General features: G+C 41.8%; 2 protein-coding genes and 1 long non-coding RNA gene across 3 annotated transcripts in view; 2 read left to right on the top strand and 1 right to left on the bottom strand.

The window, feature by feature from the left end:
- Window positions 1-1,590, top strand: part of usp42 (ubiquitin specific peptidase 42) — a gene marked incomplete at its 3' end in the record, with an annotated part of 12,326 nt that extends 10,736 nt beyond the window's left edge. The window contains 7 exon segments of the mRNA XM_042225169.1: window positions 1-27; window positions 144-284; window positions 520-529; window positions 532-619; window positions 803-908; window positions 911-967; window positions 1,066-1,590. Coding sequence (XP_042081103.1) covers window positions 1-27; window positions 144-284; window positions 520-529; window positions 532-619; window positions 803-908; window positions 911-967; window positions 1,066-1,590 — 954 coding nt within the window.
- A 1,994-nt stretch (window positions 1,591-3,584) lies between these two features.
- LOC121815238 lies at window positions 3,585-4,723 on the top strand. The gene is made up of 2 exons (XR_006054925.1): window positions 3,585-4,424; window positions 4,677-4,723. It is a non-coding gene; the product is annotated as an uncharacterized LOC121815238 (long non-coding RNA).
- Window positions 4,724-8,143: 3,420 nt separating this feature from the next.
- The window catches only part of LOC102295077 (cytohesin-3), a 31,054-nt gene continuing 21,376 nt past the window's right edge, over window positions 8,144-17,821 (bottom strand). Inside the window, exons 8-13 of the mRNA XM_042225156.1 lie at window positions 17,104-17,252; window positions 16,861-16,972; window positions 13,602-13,678; window positions 11,570-11,641; window positions 11,266-11,420; window positions 8,144-9,493 (exon numbers count right to left, since the gene is read on the bottom strand). Coding sequence (XP_042081090.1) covers window positions 9,421-9,493; window positions 11,266-11,420; window positions 11,570-11,641; window positions 13,602-13,678; window positions 16,861-16,972; window positions 17,104-17,252 — 638 coding nt within the window. The 3' untranslated portion in view covers window positions 8,144-9,420. The remainder of the gene's footprint in view (window positions 9,494-11,265; window positions 11,421-11,569; window positions 11,642-13,601; window positions 13,679-16,860; window positions 16,973-17,103; window positions 17,253-17,821) is intronic.

The raw sequence follows: 17,821 nt of genomic DNA, 5'->3' as shown, positions 1-17,821 counted from the left end.
GACTTCAGTGGAGGCAAAATCACAAAGGTAAATGGCCAATAGTGTCTGCTTAAGTCATAAAGATACATGACAGATGCTTTGTTTTATTATAAAACAGGATATTTGCATGTAATGTTTGAAATTTTTTGTTTGGTGGTCATCAGGATGTGAAGTATTTGGAGCATCTGGATCTGCGGCCCTTCATGTCTCAGTCCCACGGGGAGCCCCAGCTCTACAGGCTGTATGCTGTGCTGGTTCACTCTGGATTGAGTTGTCATGCTGGACACTATTTCTGCTATATTAAGGTACTGGCTGTGCCCGAATCTGTTTGAATGCTGCTGTTGCTTAGTACAAACAAACACACACCATAAACAACACATTTCAGCAGAAAACTGAATGCAAACAGAGAAAAATACTTTGTATGCATTGAAAGAAAGAAAAAAAAAGACCCCTATATAACCATAAGATTCTTCTTTTTAGCTCAAATTCAATTCAGAAACTGAATCTGCTGTGTCACATCTCTCTCATTCTGTCTCACAGGCCAGCAATGGCAGTGGTTTCAGATGAATGACTCGTCCGTGTCAGTCAGTGACATTAGGACCGTTCTCAACCAGCAGGCCTATGTCCTCTTCTACATCAAGTGAGTAAACATCGGTATTTTTAAACATTCTAGGCTTATTCCTTCAGTAGAACTTTTCCCATCATTATTTAATAATGTAGACATGTTTATTCCCACTTTTCTTGTAGAAAATGTATTATTATAACCTAATGTTATAATGTTGATGCTTTGTCATGGTTAATATTCTTTTTTCCATGTCATCAGGTGCACAGATGTGAAAAAAACTGGGGACTACAGCCACTTGAACCATAACGCTGGCATATCTGGTCAGTCATCTCCCCGGCCGGTGGTGATCCCACGCACCATCGCCACCATGCATCAAACAGTGTTGGCTTCATAGGTCCCCAGCTGCCACCACACATGAACAAGGTACTTCCTCACCTGAGGGTACTGATAATGTTGTTGTTTTTGTTAAACCCAGTGTTTCTCTTCTAAAAACCTGTTGTTGTGACTTCTTGTTCCTTCAGAGTTCTCTTCATGTTAATGGGAATGGATCTCTGAGGGACTATCCCACAAGCTCCAAGCCCAGCACCAGCGGCAGTGCGGTGGGGAAACCAAACCATGGACTAGCTTCTTCTGCTTCCTCTGCTTCCATCTCCCACTCAGTAAGCCGGCCCACAATGATTCCAGACAGCGACAAACGACAGAAGCTTTCATTTTCAATTGGGCTAAGCAAACCGAACCGCCCATCTGCTTCTTCCTCCTCTTACTGCCAGCCGTCCTCCGCCAGCAGCTCCTCCTCCTCCAGCTCTTTGTCCTCCTCACAGTCTACCTCAGACGTCCAACCAGACGTTCGTTTTATTCCGCGTCCACTAAACCGAGTCAGCGGCATGCCTTTCAGTAATGGGGATCACAACCCTGTAGGAAACGGGGCATCCTTCCTGGTGCCGTACAGCCAAGAGTCTTCAGAGGAATCAGACCAAGAGAACTGTGGCACTCTGGATAACGGCAGTTCATCCAAGTCTCATCCTAATGAAAATAAAGACACAGGAAATGAAAAAAAAAAAAAGTCAAATTTTTGTAATAAATGTTACAATTTTAAAGGTGTGGTATTGTCAGACAGAATGCTAACAAACAGATTCAAAACATCAGATGGCAGGATGTGAACTCTTCTATCTGGTTTCCATACAGCAAACAAATGTGTACTTGAGTTCTTTGGGAAACTCCATGTTGAGTCCATAAAGTAGGCCAGGTAGGCAAAGGCAGTGGGAAGGTCTGGCAGATCATCAAGAATAATGTCCTCTTCCAAAACAATGGCAGTGTTGACCCCTGTGGACTGCGAGTTGGGTCCCACATAGTCCTCCAGAACAGTGAGGATGCCCTCTCAACTGGATCTGTATCCTATGCAAAATTAACAACAGTACATATAAGTCTCTGTAAACTAAAACTGAAGATTGAGTAGATTTGCATACTCACCAGACATGTTAAGAAGAGTTTGGTCTCGCCGTCGCGAAAAAATATCAGTAACCCTTCCAAACTGATGGTTCGTTGATGCTGGACTATGTTTGAGACCTAAAACAAGGAAATCAAATAAGACTCAGACTCATTTATAAACCTACCATTTTGTTTTTAAAACACATTAAGTGTTGTTGCTAAAAATACAGCCTTAAGAAATAAGATGTTAAAATTAGTTATTCCAGATAATTGCTCATGGTTTTGTCAGTGTTTTTAAAGTAATTTTGATGCACAACCAATGTAGCACACTTATGACAACATTTTTTGAATGCATTTATAACAAAAAGTGGAATGAGAGTTGAACTCTCCGTCATGACCTGCCATCTGCCAAACACACAGCGCTGCTTGTTAGCTTATAATCCCCATTCAGGAGGACACACTTTTTGAAAACTAATTTTATATCAATTTGGGAACTTCATGCACAAGTTTTGCAAACAAAGTTATATGGTATTATTTACCTAAAAATGCAGCCAAGGCCTCAGGCGTTTTTTATATAACCATTTAAATCTATTTACAAAACAATCAGGTGTTCTGCATCAAATAAGAAGGCACACAAATTATTTGTGCCAGTCCCAAAAAAAAAAAAGAAAAAAGTTTGTGTTCAGTATAAGACAGGAGAACACCAAAGGCCTAAACCCTGCAGGTCTGGCAACAGGTGTATCAGCCCTGTTTTCCATGTGGGAACAGCGTTTACACTGGAATCTGCTTTTGATGGCTTTTTTTGAAGCAAATGTGACATTGAGCAGTATAACTGACACACAATACAAAACAATAACTACACAACACACTAACTACAGCCTCCAAACACGCTAAACGTCACTAATGTCTCACATATGGAAAACTCGCTCTCTTTCTTTTTTCGCCCGCTTTCCGTCGCGGGTGTCACTCCTAAAAACTTCCCCTTCTCCCTAAACAACCAAAGTCACATGTTGCCATATCATTTTTTTGATTGGCTGACATGGTAAACTCTAACACCAATAGGGAAGGGGTGTTTTTTCTTTTTTTTTTTTCGCAAGCGAGAGTGTTTGCTAGCGCGGTCTGTAGAAAACGTAGTTTTTACCGTTCTTCCGCTGTAAACGCCACTGTTTTGTAAAAAAACATGCGTGTATTTTTATCATAACTCTGGTTTTACGTGGCCTATCGACACAATTCAAAAACTGGTGTATAGTTTGAAGTCCGCACTTTCGACCAAGTTGAAATGGAGACTGAGCTGTATCGTCTTAAATTGGTCATGTGATTTTGATGCCGGCGCGTCCGTCGACCCCAGAGGGTTAAAGTCTGTTTGGTATGACTCTTGCAGACTCTAGTCTGCCTTCGTATTTAAAATACCCCCATATTTACTGCTCTGCTGCTTGTGCTCTGTAGCTGCTTCTCTGATCTTCCTCTCCCTCCTGTTTGTGTGTTTGGTGGAGCTCGCTGGCCGTGAGGACTCCACCACCACGTTTACACAGAAACTAAACCACATTTTATTGGCTAAATATGCTTTTAACAAATTAAACGACATGGCAGCGTGCGCCCCGAAATTATTTTTTTTAATAAAAAGCGGCGGGGGGTTCGCCGCCGTTGGTCGTCAGCCATGAGCGAGCTAGCCTATTTTGTGGGGGTTTTTCGTTCGGTGGTATGTCGGCCACAAGCCGCACTTAATGAAATACACGTAGGGGGTGTCGCGGAGGCTTGTCAGACATGAGCGCGCCTGTTTGGTAGGGATGCTTGTCGGATTTTCATTGTTTTGTAACATGGCGATTTTTATACGAAAACTTTAAAGCACTATTTTATGATGGAAAACATTCAAGTTGCTCACGAGGGCATTCAAGCAGCACGATTGAGTAAAACAGTCTAGGGGGAATCTTAAATGATGTAGTAAACACATATAAATACACAATAAAAGAAACATTAATTGCCTTAAGAAAGTTGAGAAGAACGACCTTAGCCGCATCCAGCTCCTGGTGTAAAAAGCCTCGTGTTCGCGTTAAAGCAGACGGCAAGGTGGCTTTCAGTCCTTGCAAAAGTGCATGTAGACCCCGTAGTATCCAAAAATATGAGATGCGCATGCGTGCTCAGGCACAGAAAGGCGCCAACAGCTTCAACTCATGTAAAACTTGAATTCATTCATTTTGCCAGCAATAAATTTCAGCTGAGACCAACTTTTGCTCCAAAACGTTAAATGATTAGTTGAAACCCTTAATGTATTTGAGTTTATGGGGCAACTCAGCTTTTATTGTTGAATTGTGAAAGAAATGACTGTAAGCTCAGCAAGTTTGATTTTTTTTACAGTGCAGGGACGACAGCTCTGAGGCCCGCCACACTAAAAAACACAAAAAGAGTAGAAAAAGAAGAAATCAAAGGATAAAGACAGACACCGTGAGAGTGGGTGCGTATTGCCATCTTTCGCTCCATCCTTTAATGAAAACAGAAGGAAATGTGTTTGTTTGTTTTAAGCTAGATTTTTTTTTGAAAATAATATGTGGTTAAAGCTCACTATCAGTATTAATATTTTCTTAAAAACGGAAAGAATTTTCATCATTTTATTGATAATGGGTCACTTTTTCTGTCTTAGGCTGGCCGTAAAGCTTGAGATCTTGGTTTTGTTAAACAATGTGATTGGTTCTCTGTCATCCCGTAGAAGGTCTGACGGAGATTCAGACAGAGCTGCGGAAATGAAGAAGAAAAGAAAAAGAAGAGACATCGGGACAGCGATCCCAAACTGCACAGCCCAGACGCAGCTCGGAGCCACAGAAACAGAAGCAGCGAGGAAAGGGAGAGCCGCAAGCGACACCACTCTGACAGAGACTTTGAACATGACAGTGGTTTTCCATCGGAAAAACGTCGCTGCACAGACTACGCTGACGGCAGCGGTGACCATCTACTAGGGCTGAACGATTATGGAAAATAATCTAATTGCGATTTTTTGCCCCAATATTGCGATTGCGATGCGATATGCGATTATTTTTTAAGGTCTTTGTCTTCTGTATTATTAAACAAAGACAAGCAATACATCATATAGTATGGCCAATACTATATTACATTAATTTTAAACTGTTCTTTCCTGGAAGACAGACCTCTGTTATGATGACATGAGGTGATGCATGAATTGATGACTGACATTTTTATTTAACTTCTTCAATCACAACAGTATATTTGAACATACACAATAGTTTATTTTTAGCTTACAAACATCTGAGCATAAAGTGCTGACAAGGAACCCTGGTGTAAACATTAAAATGAAAGTCAGTACAATGTGCAGATTGCAGAAATATACATTAAAAAAATCAGTGGCTTTACCACACTCAGTTTTTCGACATCTGTGAACTACTAGACAGTCATTCAATTAAAAAATAATATTAAATAAATAAAACTAATAAATAAAAAATACACACATCTTACTGATCTCTGCAGTCAGTAACATTACACATAAAGTGCAAACATAATAGCAATTGTATAAACACACACACAAACACGCCTTTAAAATTTAAAGGCGTGAAATTGGACGGTCTAGCCTTCTGATTAGCGTCACCGCTGTCTCGGTGGAGTTTAATAAACTCGGCCGTCTGCTTCTTGCTATCTAAAATATAACCAGACACTGGTGTAAATTCTCGACTGTCTCATACTTCTGTTTAATAAGTTTTCTGTTTGACGTTTAGTCAGCTGTGTGAAAACCAAGGAGGAACCCACCCGGGGGATTAATAAAGTTTTATTTTATCTAATCTAATAACTTTAATCTCAGCCAAACCGATTTACTCACGAACAAACAAAACACTGAAAAAAGCCCAACAATAACATTTTTAGGTTGTCTAAGTGACTTATATATTACGTTTAACCCGAGCAGCGAAACTCCGCGGTGATCTGAAAATGATGTGCCGGGAGTTGTGCCGTTCTCGGCCGCATCAGTAACCCTCGAGCTTCCGGCTAGCTGTCGAGCTAGCCGGAGGGTAGCAGACGCCTCTGAAAACGTCGAAGCACTTTTGCAAATATGGGATATCTTGATAAACCGAGCAGATATTTGATGTTTACACAGCTACTTTCTCGCCTGAAAATATGTTAAAAGTTTATTTTGTGACCCAGAAAGATTAGTATGAGTAATTTTAAAACTTAGTAGCGGCCGCCATTGCTGGAAACTGGAGTTTGGCTGGGCCGCGCTATGAATTCTGGGATATGGTAGTAATTTGGACAGCCTTCGGCGCGTCGCTGTGACGTAATCGGTCTACAAATGCGGCCTCAGGAGGATGCAGCCCATGAATTTGGACATGTCCAGAGTATAATCGCAGCCTTTGCGGTTAGAAAATTGCACTTGATCATGTCGCGATATTATCGCAAATGCGATATATCGTTCACGCCTACCTACTACTTCCGTCACGAAACCGGCAAACTGTTCAAGTTACGGCCATCTGCAATGGACAGCCAGGTATTCATTTAGTCTCCAAAATCACAGGAATGCTGAATTAAATGGTGCTGACAGTAGTCCAATTTTAAAGCCATCAAACCCTGTTTTGTAGGTTACAGCCAAATCAGCGGCAGTGGATTTCCCAGTGACCTGAAACACTGACTCTGAGATTTTTAAATGCATGATTAGCTACAATACTTTCTCTTCACTAAGACCTCATCTTTGTCATTTCAGATCCATCAACCGAATTTTAACAACAGCAGAGGAATGACATCAACTTTTTGACGTGGTGCTTCTTCATTAGGAATAATATTGTATTTTTACCTTAAGTAAAGTGTTTTAAAATTTAAACTATCCCCCTTTCTTTCTTTTTTTTCTTTTGTTTTCTCAAATGGGCTTATTTATTTGCTGTAATTTCTCCTAGCTATCGGTTAAAAAGAACCTGTTGAACATTTATGATGAAGAATATTAATATATACTTGTATGAACACAAAGCCTGGAGCTTAAACATCTCAACTGCTGCTCAGTGGAACTCAGGACTTGAAAAAAAACGTGTTAACATCAATCACAGAAATCCACCTGCTTCGAAGAGGAACGAAACAAAGATGGTGTGGGTGTGGAGTGCTTTAACAGTGCAATTACTTTATTTCTTTCGATCCCACTGGGAGCCGTGAAACTAATGGAGTTATTTGTGCTAGGGGAGGGAGGGAGGGTGGTGTGGGGGGTGATGAGTGCAGTGGTGGGAACAGAGCTTTGCTGACTAATACCTCCATGTTAACCCTGGAAAGACTTGAGAACATTTCCCAGCTTTCATTTTCATCTTCGTTCCCATTTGTGAAGCCTAAGATTCACTCTGTAATTTTAACTTTCTTCACCAGATGCAGAGGGTTTTTGTTTTTGGAAATTAGTTTTGTCATGCCGCTCTCTCCCTTTTTAAAAAAAAAAACATTCGAAAAACAAAAAGAAGCACCACGCTATTGCTGTCATGGTGGTGGACCACTTTTTCCCTTTTTTACGGTTTGTCGTCTAGCATCAAAAAATACTGTGAATTTAATTTTGAGCTGTAATATCAGTTACTTTTATATGTAAAAAAAAAAAACAAATCCTGTATCAGGATTCTCAGATTTCTGTTTTGTGAAGCACTAATTTTGAGCATATTCTCTGGACAAATTCAGTGATGAATATGCTTTGGGTTGTTTTTTGTTCTTGTTTTTTTTCCTTTTCAACTCTAGACAAAAGTTGGAAGAAAAACTGCTGTTATACCTTTAAGTTTAGCATGTACGAATTTATACATTGTATAAGGTAAACGCCTTAAAATACATTTGTTAATGTCAGAAATTGTAATTTGTTCTTGGTCTTGGACTTTGTTTACAAGCTGCATTGAAATGAATGGAAAAAAATGCTGATTGAGATGAGTTGCAGGGATTTTTCTTTTTAAAGCCCCTGTGTGCTTTTGTATGATATAGACTAGACTGTATGAGACTCTTGTTGAGCAAACCTTCCACTACGGTTAAATTATAATGTAGATCCACTAACGACACTCCTATGTATTCAGGTTTTTGTTACATACAAACACTTTTCTAGCTGTTTGGGCTCAGCTCACTCCTAATTTTCTCACAGCACTGTATCCATGTTTGAAATAACCAAAGACCTGGTAAGTTTGGTGAGTCGAGCACTGCTCGCTGAATTCACATGCACGCAAAAAGCTGTTTTCTTATCAGCATGTATTTTTTATTCAAAGTGTACATCAAAGTATTCGAGAGCTGTTTTCCCGCACAAACGCCAAACCGTGCTTAGAGCTGAAAGCTGCGCCCGTGAGGAAAGTTTTGGCTTTGTGGGGCGGTTTGATCTGTCTGGGGAAAACGGTTCTCAAGATTCCAGTTAGAGCATTCACACGTATTCCAGCAAATTCCAGTATCTTATTTTGAAAGGGTTTGTCCTAATTCTCTTTCATATTACATATACTATCTAAACCTCAGTAATAACAGTGTGAGGGGAAGCTGCACAATGACCCTCTTCCACTATTGTAAACTTGTTAGCTGTCAAACTAAAAATGAGAAGAAAAAAAAAAATGAACGGGTAAAGGCTACAGCCATTATGATTTCCACACTACGTGAACACAATACAGAAAAAACAAAACAGTATGTAAATTATATACTATACATGCATAATGTGAGTCGGGGGGAGGGCTGCTTTTTTTGTGAAAAGATGAGAAAATAAATACAAAAGAAACGATCGCAGAGGTGGATCTTCACTATGTGAGTTAATATGATGCGTTACTGCTGGCGGGCTTCGTTACACACAACTTGGTTTGTCTTTAAAAAGGAAATATCGTAAATGGACGTGTACGAGCCCATGTTGAGTATGTTTGCATATACAGGTACAGTCACTTAAAGGCTACATCAATCAGACCAGCTGACTGATGAGCTTGAGGCTTTCTGTAGTTGCGAATTATCTACAAAATATTGTTGGCAGTTGTCGAAGGAGGTGAAGGTAATAAAACGCTGAGACCAGACAAGTTGGTCTGAGTGGCTGGGAGCTGGACATTCAGCTTTCAAATCCTCCCAATGTGTTGCAGCACCTTATGTGTCCAGCAGGGGGTAGTCTCACATTAGGGCATGATGAAAAGACTAATGATTACAGCTATGGCTATCTCCAGTTACATGAAGTCCTCATGCTGTTCTCCATCGTCGTCTAGTGTGGTCAGAATTTACCTTCTTTTTTTATTATTTTTTTGCCTGTAGCAGACTGAATTTGAATCTTTAATTCCCAACAGCCAAGAACTGAGGTGCAGACAAATCTTCAGGCAGAAGTAGGGATGATCCACGTTAGTCCCATATGTTTTACTGCATGTCCCGCAGGGCTGACGGAGAACGTATGAATCGGACGCCTTTGAGACTCTTAAACACACACACACATACACACAAGGATTCCTCTGATGACAGAAATGCTGCTGACACTTGACGTAAGTGAGGGTGAGTCATCATCATTTCTTGTTGGCTATCCTCCTCTTCCTGGTGGCCAGCATGTCGTAGAAAGGATCCCTGCTGATGCTTGCTCTGTGGAGGACAGGAAGGAACAGATTTAACAACGAAACACCTATTTTTAATATCAGCAAAACTGCTTCTATCTAGTCTGTCTGTGTCAGCCCTGCGACAGGCTGATGGTTTTTCTGGGATGTACCCTGCCTCTCACCCCATGACAGCTGGGGAAGGCTACAGCCCCTCTCATCACCTTGAACTGGATATCTCTATCCTATCCATCCTGTTTTGTCTGTATAGTTGAAATAAATCACCCATCTACAAGTTCATCAGCACCAAAATCTGGCACTTACACTCGAACTGCTGTTCTTCACACACACTCGCTGAGCTAGAAATCTGTGCGACTGATAATTGTGTATCTTAGTTCAGTGGAAGTCAAATATTGAGTAACAGAATTTTAGGATGGAGCAGACATGCTGCAAGCTCATGAGCTTTTAAGTTGATGTGCATTTTTTCTTCTCCAATATTTCAGTGAGGTAGTTGCTAACTTTGCGTGCATTAAGCACTGCTGTGCTGTGAAGGTGAGAGACTGAACCAAAATGAGCTGCGGGCTGTAAAGTCAACACGAGCTAAAAAAAGCTCCAACGCTTCACGAAGCAAAGAGGAACTGTGGGTTAAAGTGCGAATCATGTGTGGGTTTGTCACAATGAGCATCTTTCACCTCGCACATGTGATACGGAGCTGCCATAAAATTGTAAAAATTACAACTTCAAGTTTTTCCATTAACGCAGCTGCTCGTCAACCACGGCGTATTTAACTTGGACTTCTATAGCGGAGTCACAGATCGCTGATGGGAATAACGCTGAGTAATTAGCCGCTTTCCCACCACCATAGACGGCTGACATGTGTGCAAGTGCAGAACAGTTTCTACAACAGCAGTTTCCAGCCTTGCAGGTTGAATCAGGGCCGGACAGTGTGTGTGGTGTGTGGTAGTCGCGTGCTTGTGTGAAATCTGCTGACCACAGGACAGTCTGCCGCCCCGGAGTGTGGTTGCGGCAGCACAGCTCTGCCCCGCTGAGTCTAATGTGTAATCATTCCACTGCCAAAGTGACAGGAGGAGACTTCATGATGTGCAGCCACGAGAAGCCAGCAGTCCCCCCCCTTCCATGTGAAATTTTCCAAACCAAGAAAATTAGCAGTTTTCAGTCTATTTAACCATACCCCAGGCCATGCTCACCAAAATAGGATTCCAGTAACTCACCCTTAAACCTTCCCCACTTTCATCAAACATCTCTCCACACCAAGGGTTTTTAAATCTCATCGGGGCACGGGGAAGATTCAGCAGTACAATTTTTCGCCTGATATTGATCGCACTGAAGCAGAGCCGATCATAACCAAAAGTTACCCAGTGGGTCCAATTTGCAGCAGCACCTCCACTCCTCTCTGTGTTTAACAAGTGTTTGGATGGGAATGCATTAAAACTGTCATTATGTTTTTAAGTGTACAGCAGTGCACCGAGTCTGAGCAGGTGTGTGTGTTTCCCCCCCCTTTCTTGTTGCACACTAATCAAAGGCAAGTGTGCTTATCCAGCAGAGCAGACATCACCTCCGAGTGTTATCTGCATGGAAGTGTGAGAAAATGAGTCACAGTTAGTCACCAGCCTGCATGTGTGTGTGTACTCAAGCCTCAAGCATAGTTATGATTAAGCTCGCAGCTCCGTGTATGTGTGTGCGCGTGTGGGCTTCTCACAGTCAAGGTCAGACATGAGAAAGTCCCACATGGGAGCAGGCAGGCGTTGGCTAAGTGCCCTCTCAGTGTAAATGGATCCACACTAACGCAGCGTCTCTTACTTGATGGATTTGATCCACTCTTCTTTCTCCTCCGGGGTGGGGGCAGATATCCTGTACACCACGTGGTTTCCCTCGACAACGCGTCCATCCGCTTCCGTTTTGCAGGCCTTGATTACCTGACCTTTATGGTTGGGGTTGTAGAGCTCAAAGCAGTTCTAAAGAAAAATCATGAAACTGTTGATTTACATGATGAAAGAATCCGAGAACACATTGTTTGTGTGTTGTTGTTTTTTTTGGCAGTGCAAAGGTATTTAAATTTAAATGAGAGGAGGATTTATTTGCAGGGACAGGAGGTGTTTCTTACAGGTTTTCTCGGCTCATCCACTTCTCTGATACTAAGATTTTCCAGAGGTATAATCCCACGAGGCTCTTTATCCTGAAGAGACACAGAAAAACAGTCCTCAGTATTACTTATTCATTTGCATGCACATCAATTACAATAATCATATCTATGTGCAAATGAAGTCACAGTGACAAAAGATCCACCTGGATCATTGTCACATCACCTGTGACACCTTTAGCCTTATGCTGTAGCTGTGCTGTGGCTGCCATGACCCAGTCACAGACTGTATATAAAAGATGGATGTAGCCTCCAATTTTTAAAAAGTAGTCTGGACAGAAACTAACTATTTCCTAACCTGATTTATGAATTCAATAAACACCGTTCCGGTGAGTTTATGGTCTCAGTTGCATGTTTCAGGTATGATTGATATAATATGATGTTATTCTATAAATTATGGAACCATTATGGTAAAATAGATGATAAAGCAGGGCATAGATGATAAAGCAGGGCATGATGCTTCTGGATGAGTGTTTCTGAGCCAGATCCTCCCAAAAATGACAAAAACCAAAATGTGCTTTATTTATTTTTTTTTAAATTATCCATCTTTCATATACAGGCTATTCTGGCTGTCTTGTTTGTTGGTGGGACAGAATATGATTCATTAAAAAAACAAAAAAAAAACAAGAATTTTGTAAAAATGTAATTGCAAACAACCTTCACACTTTTATCATCACTGGTAATATTGAAGACATTTAGTACTTTTTGTTTTCTAGCGTGGAGTTTTACTAAAGGCAGTTTCAAATAACAAGACCTCAAAAATATGTGTGTCACAAAAATTTCCCAGAGTTTTTGATGCAACACATTTGCTATTTAGGTGCCATTTTTACCTTTATGTTAAGTCTGAATGCATCTAAGTAAAAATCAAGGTTCGATTAAAGCACTTTGAAGGTTTTTATTCATCCTGGTCACCCAAAGGAGATGTAACCCGACTCTCTCCGTCCCCCCATTGTGTCTGCGGGGCCAGATGTGTGTGTGTGTGTGTGTGTGTTGGGAGAGCTCTTGAGGAACAGCCCCATGTCCTGCTTGTCATCTTCCTTCTAATAAGGTGGCAAAGCGTGGGGGGAGGAAATGCCCTGGGAGAGCTGCTCACAGCTGGCTCTGCGTATGCCCCCCACCACAGAAGGCGTTTGTATGTGCTGAGGGATTCATGGTCGTGGGCTTGAGGGAGACACTTGGCTTATAGCTTAGCAGGGCCAGATGTGTGTTGCAGACTTTGCAGATGTTTCCTATGATGTCTCATGTTAATTGCTGGAGTGAGGTTCATTTAGGTCAAGGGGGCTGCATCTGTTAAATAGCAAAGCTGGAAGGCACAGACCAGTGCCAATATGTGTGCACGCATGTGTGTGTGACAGACTAATCTGATGCCCCTTTGTTTAATCCATCTCTACTATATCTATTCACAAAACTGTACTAAACAGTCCTGGGTTAAATATTTTAAAATAATGTGAAAATTTATTACAGATGCATCCGTAAAGGAACAGTCTGACATTTTAGAGATTATATTTACTCGCAATTCTGCTGAGAGTTGGCCACCGATATTGAAAACCAAGTCATGACTGCAGTGCAATTAGCTGATTATCTTAGCATAGATTATTTTAACACCAGCATCATGATGATTGATTATATGTATGTCTGCATGTTTGTTCCCAAACTCCACCTGGACAACTGGTTTAATATTGATTAAACTTAACCGATAAACTACCGAAGATACCAAGGCTCGTAACATCTACATGATGACTAATTATAATATTTCAAATAAAAAGTACTGTTTCATTTTCTGTGGATTTAAATATAGATCGAGGTCGGTGTGTGAACATACGTCGTTTTTACATATAAATTGCATAAATTTGCCACTTGTGCATACGTTTTCACGGTCACTAGAGGTTTTACGTTTTAAGAATTGGCAAAGCACACCTTCACCATTGTGCACCATGAAATGGTCAAATTCTGTCCTGACACACACACACGTGCACACACCAAATTGCCTACTTACTGTTGTGTATTCAAAGTAATAGAGGCAGTTGTCAGTCAGAATAAACCACCTCCTCTTCCACGTCTTCACTCGGCCACCTGCGAGGGAGAAACAAACAGCGTATGAGGGTAAACTGAAGAGGTGAATCTGTTTGTGTATGTGGAAGCTAACCTGCTTTGTTCCACGTTCCACATCTGGTTCTAATCAACATTTCCCAGCATTATAAGACCGAATCAGACCCTTATCCCTCAATCCCTTGAGACCGATGCCTGCAAGGGCAATGGTCTGGAGGGGAATGAAGGTGTTTCTCCTCCAGGAGGAATCACAGACACATACGAACGCATACATGCGACAGCTAAGAGAAGCAGTGCCCTGACCCGATTTGAGAAAAGCCTGACACTTTTTAAATAGAAAGCAGCAGAAAAAATAAATAATGGCCTGTGATTGTTGCAGTGACAGTCTTGGAAACATTTTAATGCATCCATCCATCCATCCATCCATCTGCTCCTGCTTGTCCTTTTCAGGGTTGCGGGGGAGCGCTGGAGCCTATCCCAGCTGTCATAAGGCGACATTTTAATGCATTAATGCAAAATATAAGGAATTCCCCACAATCTGTCCATCTAGCTCTGTCATTGAATAAAAAAATGGATTATTGGGATTATTGGATTTCCTGATAATTACCCCATCAACAACATGATAAACAATTTATCTATGTAATCAAAAAATAAAAAATAAAAACTTAATGGGACTTATGTCAACATATAATCTTCATAATAACTTGTTTGCTGACTGGATGAAACGTGCACAAAGCAGCTGTCACTGATGTAATCAATAACGTAATGCTTATGTGACTCAGATTATCATCCTAACACCCAGTATGATTTATTGGACTAGTTAACGAAACAGAAGTTTTACTCTGCTGCAGTCCAGGGAACCACATGTACACTTAATATACAGAGCCATCATCAGTTTGTTTTGTTTACAGAAAGCTCAAATAAATGTAGTTTTTATGAAAATTTGTTGCTATGATTAAACTATAAGAGTTTGAGTTGGTGGATGAATGGATGGGCTGGAGCCAATCCCAGCTGCCATAGGGCACGAGGCAGATACAACCTGGACAGATCGCCAGCCTGTCGCAGAGCTAACACAGAGAGACAGAAAACTGTTTGCACACATTGACAACAATAGGAAATTTAGTATTAACCTAACCCACTTTTAGTCCAAAGATCTATCACACACACACACACACACACACACACACACACACAAACACACACAACACACACACACACACACACACACAACACCTCCGGCCAGATGGCCTAGATCTTCTAGCTGTGAGGTAACAGTTCTAACCGCCACCCTCTGTGCTGCCCTCAGGCAAGTCAATCAGTTAAATTTACACCTCCCTGTTTAATTCACCTTATTTGTGCCTGGGACTACCAGCACAACATAAATCAAGAGTTTTAAGGAGCTTTGTTGCTCCTTAAAACTCCTTAAACATTTGAGGTCGATGTAGCTGTGATTAGATTAGAGTCCAATATACTGCTGTAAGAATTCAAAAGATTTAAAACAGTCTAGTGAGTGCAGCTCATTTGCTAGAGGACAGAGAAATCCCTGAATGAGCGGGAGGTAATAAAGCCTGCAGGGCAGGAACAAATGGAGGACAATGAAGAAAGGGAAAGGCTCTCTCTGATGTTTCGCTGCATGACCAGCCACGCAACCGTAGGTACGCATTCCCACAGTGCAGACACAAGCAGCCACATTCACTAAAGCCTGAGCACGACTGCGTGTTCTGGCAGGAGGAGCAGGAGATGTGTGACGTGCAGGGAAGTGGTAGAGAGCATGAGATGACCCGTTCAGCTAATCGGTATGAATCACGATGATTCCTGGCATCTACAAAGAATTGACGTTCTATTGACGAGTAATTTGGCCTAACCTTTTGGGTGACTTGCTGATATTTTCATGGATGTTATATAATTTTATACTTCCTTTCAGTGAAGTTGCAGAAAGAATTCTAATGGTTGTGTGCAGGTTTTGAAGCTAATGCTACAGCTGATATTGGGCCAGCTTATACAGCTTTTTTGGTATGGAAAAAGGCAAGAAATCTTAGAAAAACTGAGTAAAATTAGAGCTCTCGTAAGAACGAGCTTAGCTGTGTCCCTTGTGCCTTCTCAGTAGCCACAAGAGGAATAATACAGCCAATCCCCACGCAGAATGAGCCAGATCATTGACCTCCGACTTAACTTTGAATAAGATAATCCATCACATCACACTGCTTATACACTTATTTTCCCATTTACAGCTATGATACAACAACACAATTATATGAGCAGGTCAGCATGTTCAAGGGCCTGTTGTGCTAAGGAGATAATGGCAGCCAGTGTCAGAACGAGGGCGCTCTGTGATGAATTGAGCGGAGGAATGAAGACAAAGTGTTACCTTCCTCCTAATACAGAGATTTAAAGAGGGAGCAGCCATCACAGAGCAAAATGGAATAGCAGAACGAAGAGTGAAACAGAGGTCAGAGAGAGGGAGGGAGGAACCAAAACATGGGAGGAAAAAAAAAGAGAGATAAAAAACACCATGGCAGGAAGATGAAGAGAGAAAATGCAGAGATTACTATAAAAGGACAAGAGAATAGTAGACAAAACAAAGAGGAGAGGTCACAAGCTGATGGATAAAGACAAAAACAGACATGCTGCAGGTGCACCACAAATTTCCTTTGAAACCTTTTGCCAAGGCCAACCTCGTTTTGCCTAGCTCTTTGTTTCCTTGTGATCTCACTTGCCTGACAACCAAGTCTCCCCTGTGTTTGAAGCTCATGCTGCCCACAAATCTGTCTCGCACTATCAGCCACAGCAGCTCTCCCTGCTCGACTCTCCACTCCTTGCCTACCCACCTCTCATCGATCCTCTCAGCCATGCTTCCACCTTCAGCACGATCAACCCCAGCCCTCTACATTTGCTATTATTTTGCTTCTCCAAGGTTTTAATTATTCTGGAGTGAATCTGGTGAAATATTTAATCGAGTCAGTCTACCCTAGGTGCTTAACATTTATTCTTGCATGCTCGCATGCGACAGCGGTAACAGGCAAATGTCATTCGTTGGTCATAGGCACCATTTTTGTAGTTTTTTGTGGCACCTCACTATGTGATGTCTGTCACAAATTTATGTTAATCTATTAACAAAAATACAGCACACGTTTGCAACCAACATGACCAACATGAACCACCATGGTGAAGGTTAATTTTGCACCTCTGAGGCGCCCCATACATACCGAGCTTTAAGAGCCAGCCTTCCCTGTCGGGGTTGAAGAAGGTGTGCGTCAGATCGTTCCCGTCGTCCTCTGGGATTTTGAAGGGCTCGTTTTTGATGCTGTCGTAAAGATTCTGCATAGAGAGAGAGTGCTGGTTCAGGGGAAGCTAGTAAATTAAATGTCTCATTTGTATGGAGTGCGTGCAGCAGGGCAATCGCACATTTATATCATCGCGCCACACACTTGGTACAGACAAATCCTCACCCTGAGAAGCTCCTCTGGCAGATCTCCCCCTTCATTGATCCCCCTGTTCATGGAGATAAAGCGCTCCACGGGGGGCTTGTCTCTGACGTTAGGGTTATGCAGGCTGGTGTTCAGCATGATGATGGCGAACGACAGCACATAGCAGGTGTCTGAGACAGAGAAATGGAAAGGGCGCGATGCGATGGATTAGAAAAAGCCCATGTCCAGGCACAGTGAGCACATTTATCCCTGCTGTTAATATACAATTATCACTGTTAATGATTTTAATCAATTTTGGTTACATAAAAAAAGAATATTACAATTTATTAAAAAGCATGTGCACAAGAGGGAGAGAGGCGCGTGTGTGTCTGCAGAGGAACGAAGCGTTTACAGTCTCGCAGACTCACACGGGCCAGTGGCTGCCTGTAAATGAATCATTCATTCCCGTCTGTCTGTCTCCTCTCACTGACACACTTTGGCTCTGGCTGTCCCGCGCCGTCTATTGTCTCCCTGCTACTTTGCAAATGAGGACCTCTGTACCAAACTCACCACAGGGAAAAAGGTGCTGAAGCGAGGCGAATGCCATGTTGTCGAGCTGGACGAAACCCAGGTTTCGCTTGCTCGTGGGAATTTTTAAAAACCTGAGGTCGTGTTGTGTTTTTCCCAGTCTTGATACGCAGTTTACGTCAATGAACAGGAGCCGGTGCCGGTGCACCCACACACGTCACACACACACACG

Source organism: Haplochromis burtoni, unplaced genomic scaffold (assembly GCF_018398535.1).
Source record: "Haplochromis burtoni strain Fernald_Lab_line unplaced genomic scaffold, NCSU_Asbu1 Contig_162, whole genome shotgun sequence".
NCBI classification, from domain to species: domain Eukaryota; kingdom Metazoa; phylum Chordata; class Actinopteri; order Cichliformes; family Cichlidae; genus Haplochromis; species Haplochromis burtoni.
This window is presented reverse-complemented; position numbering and strand designations above follow the sequence as displayed.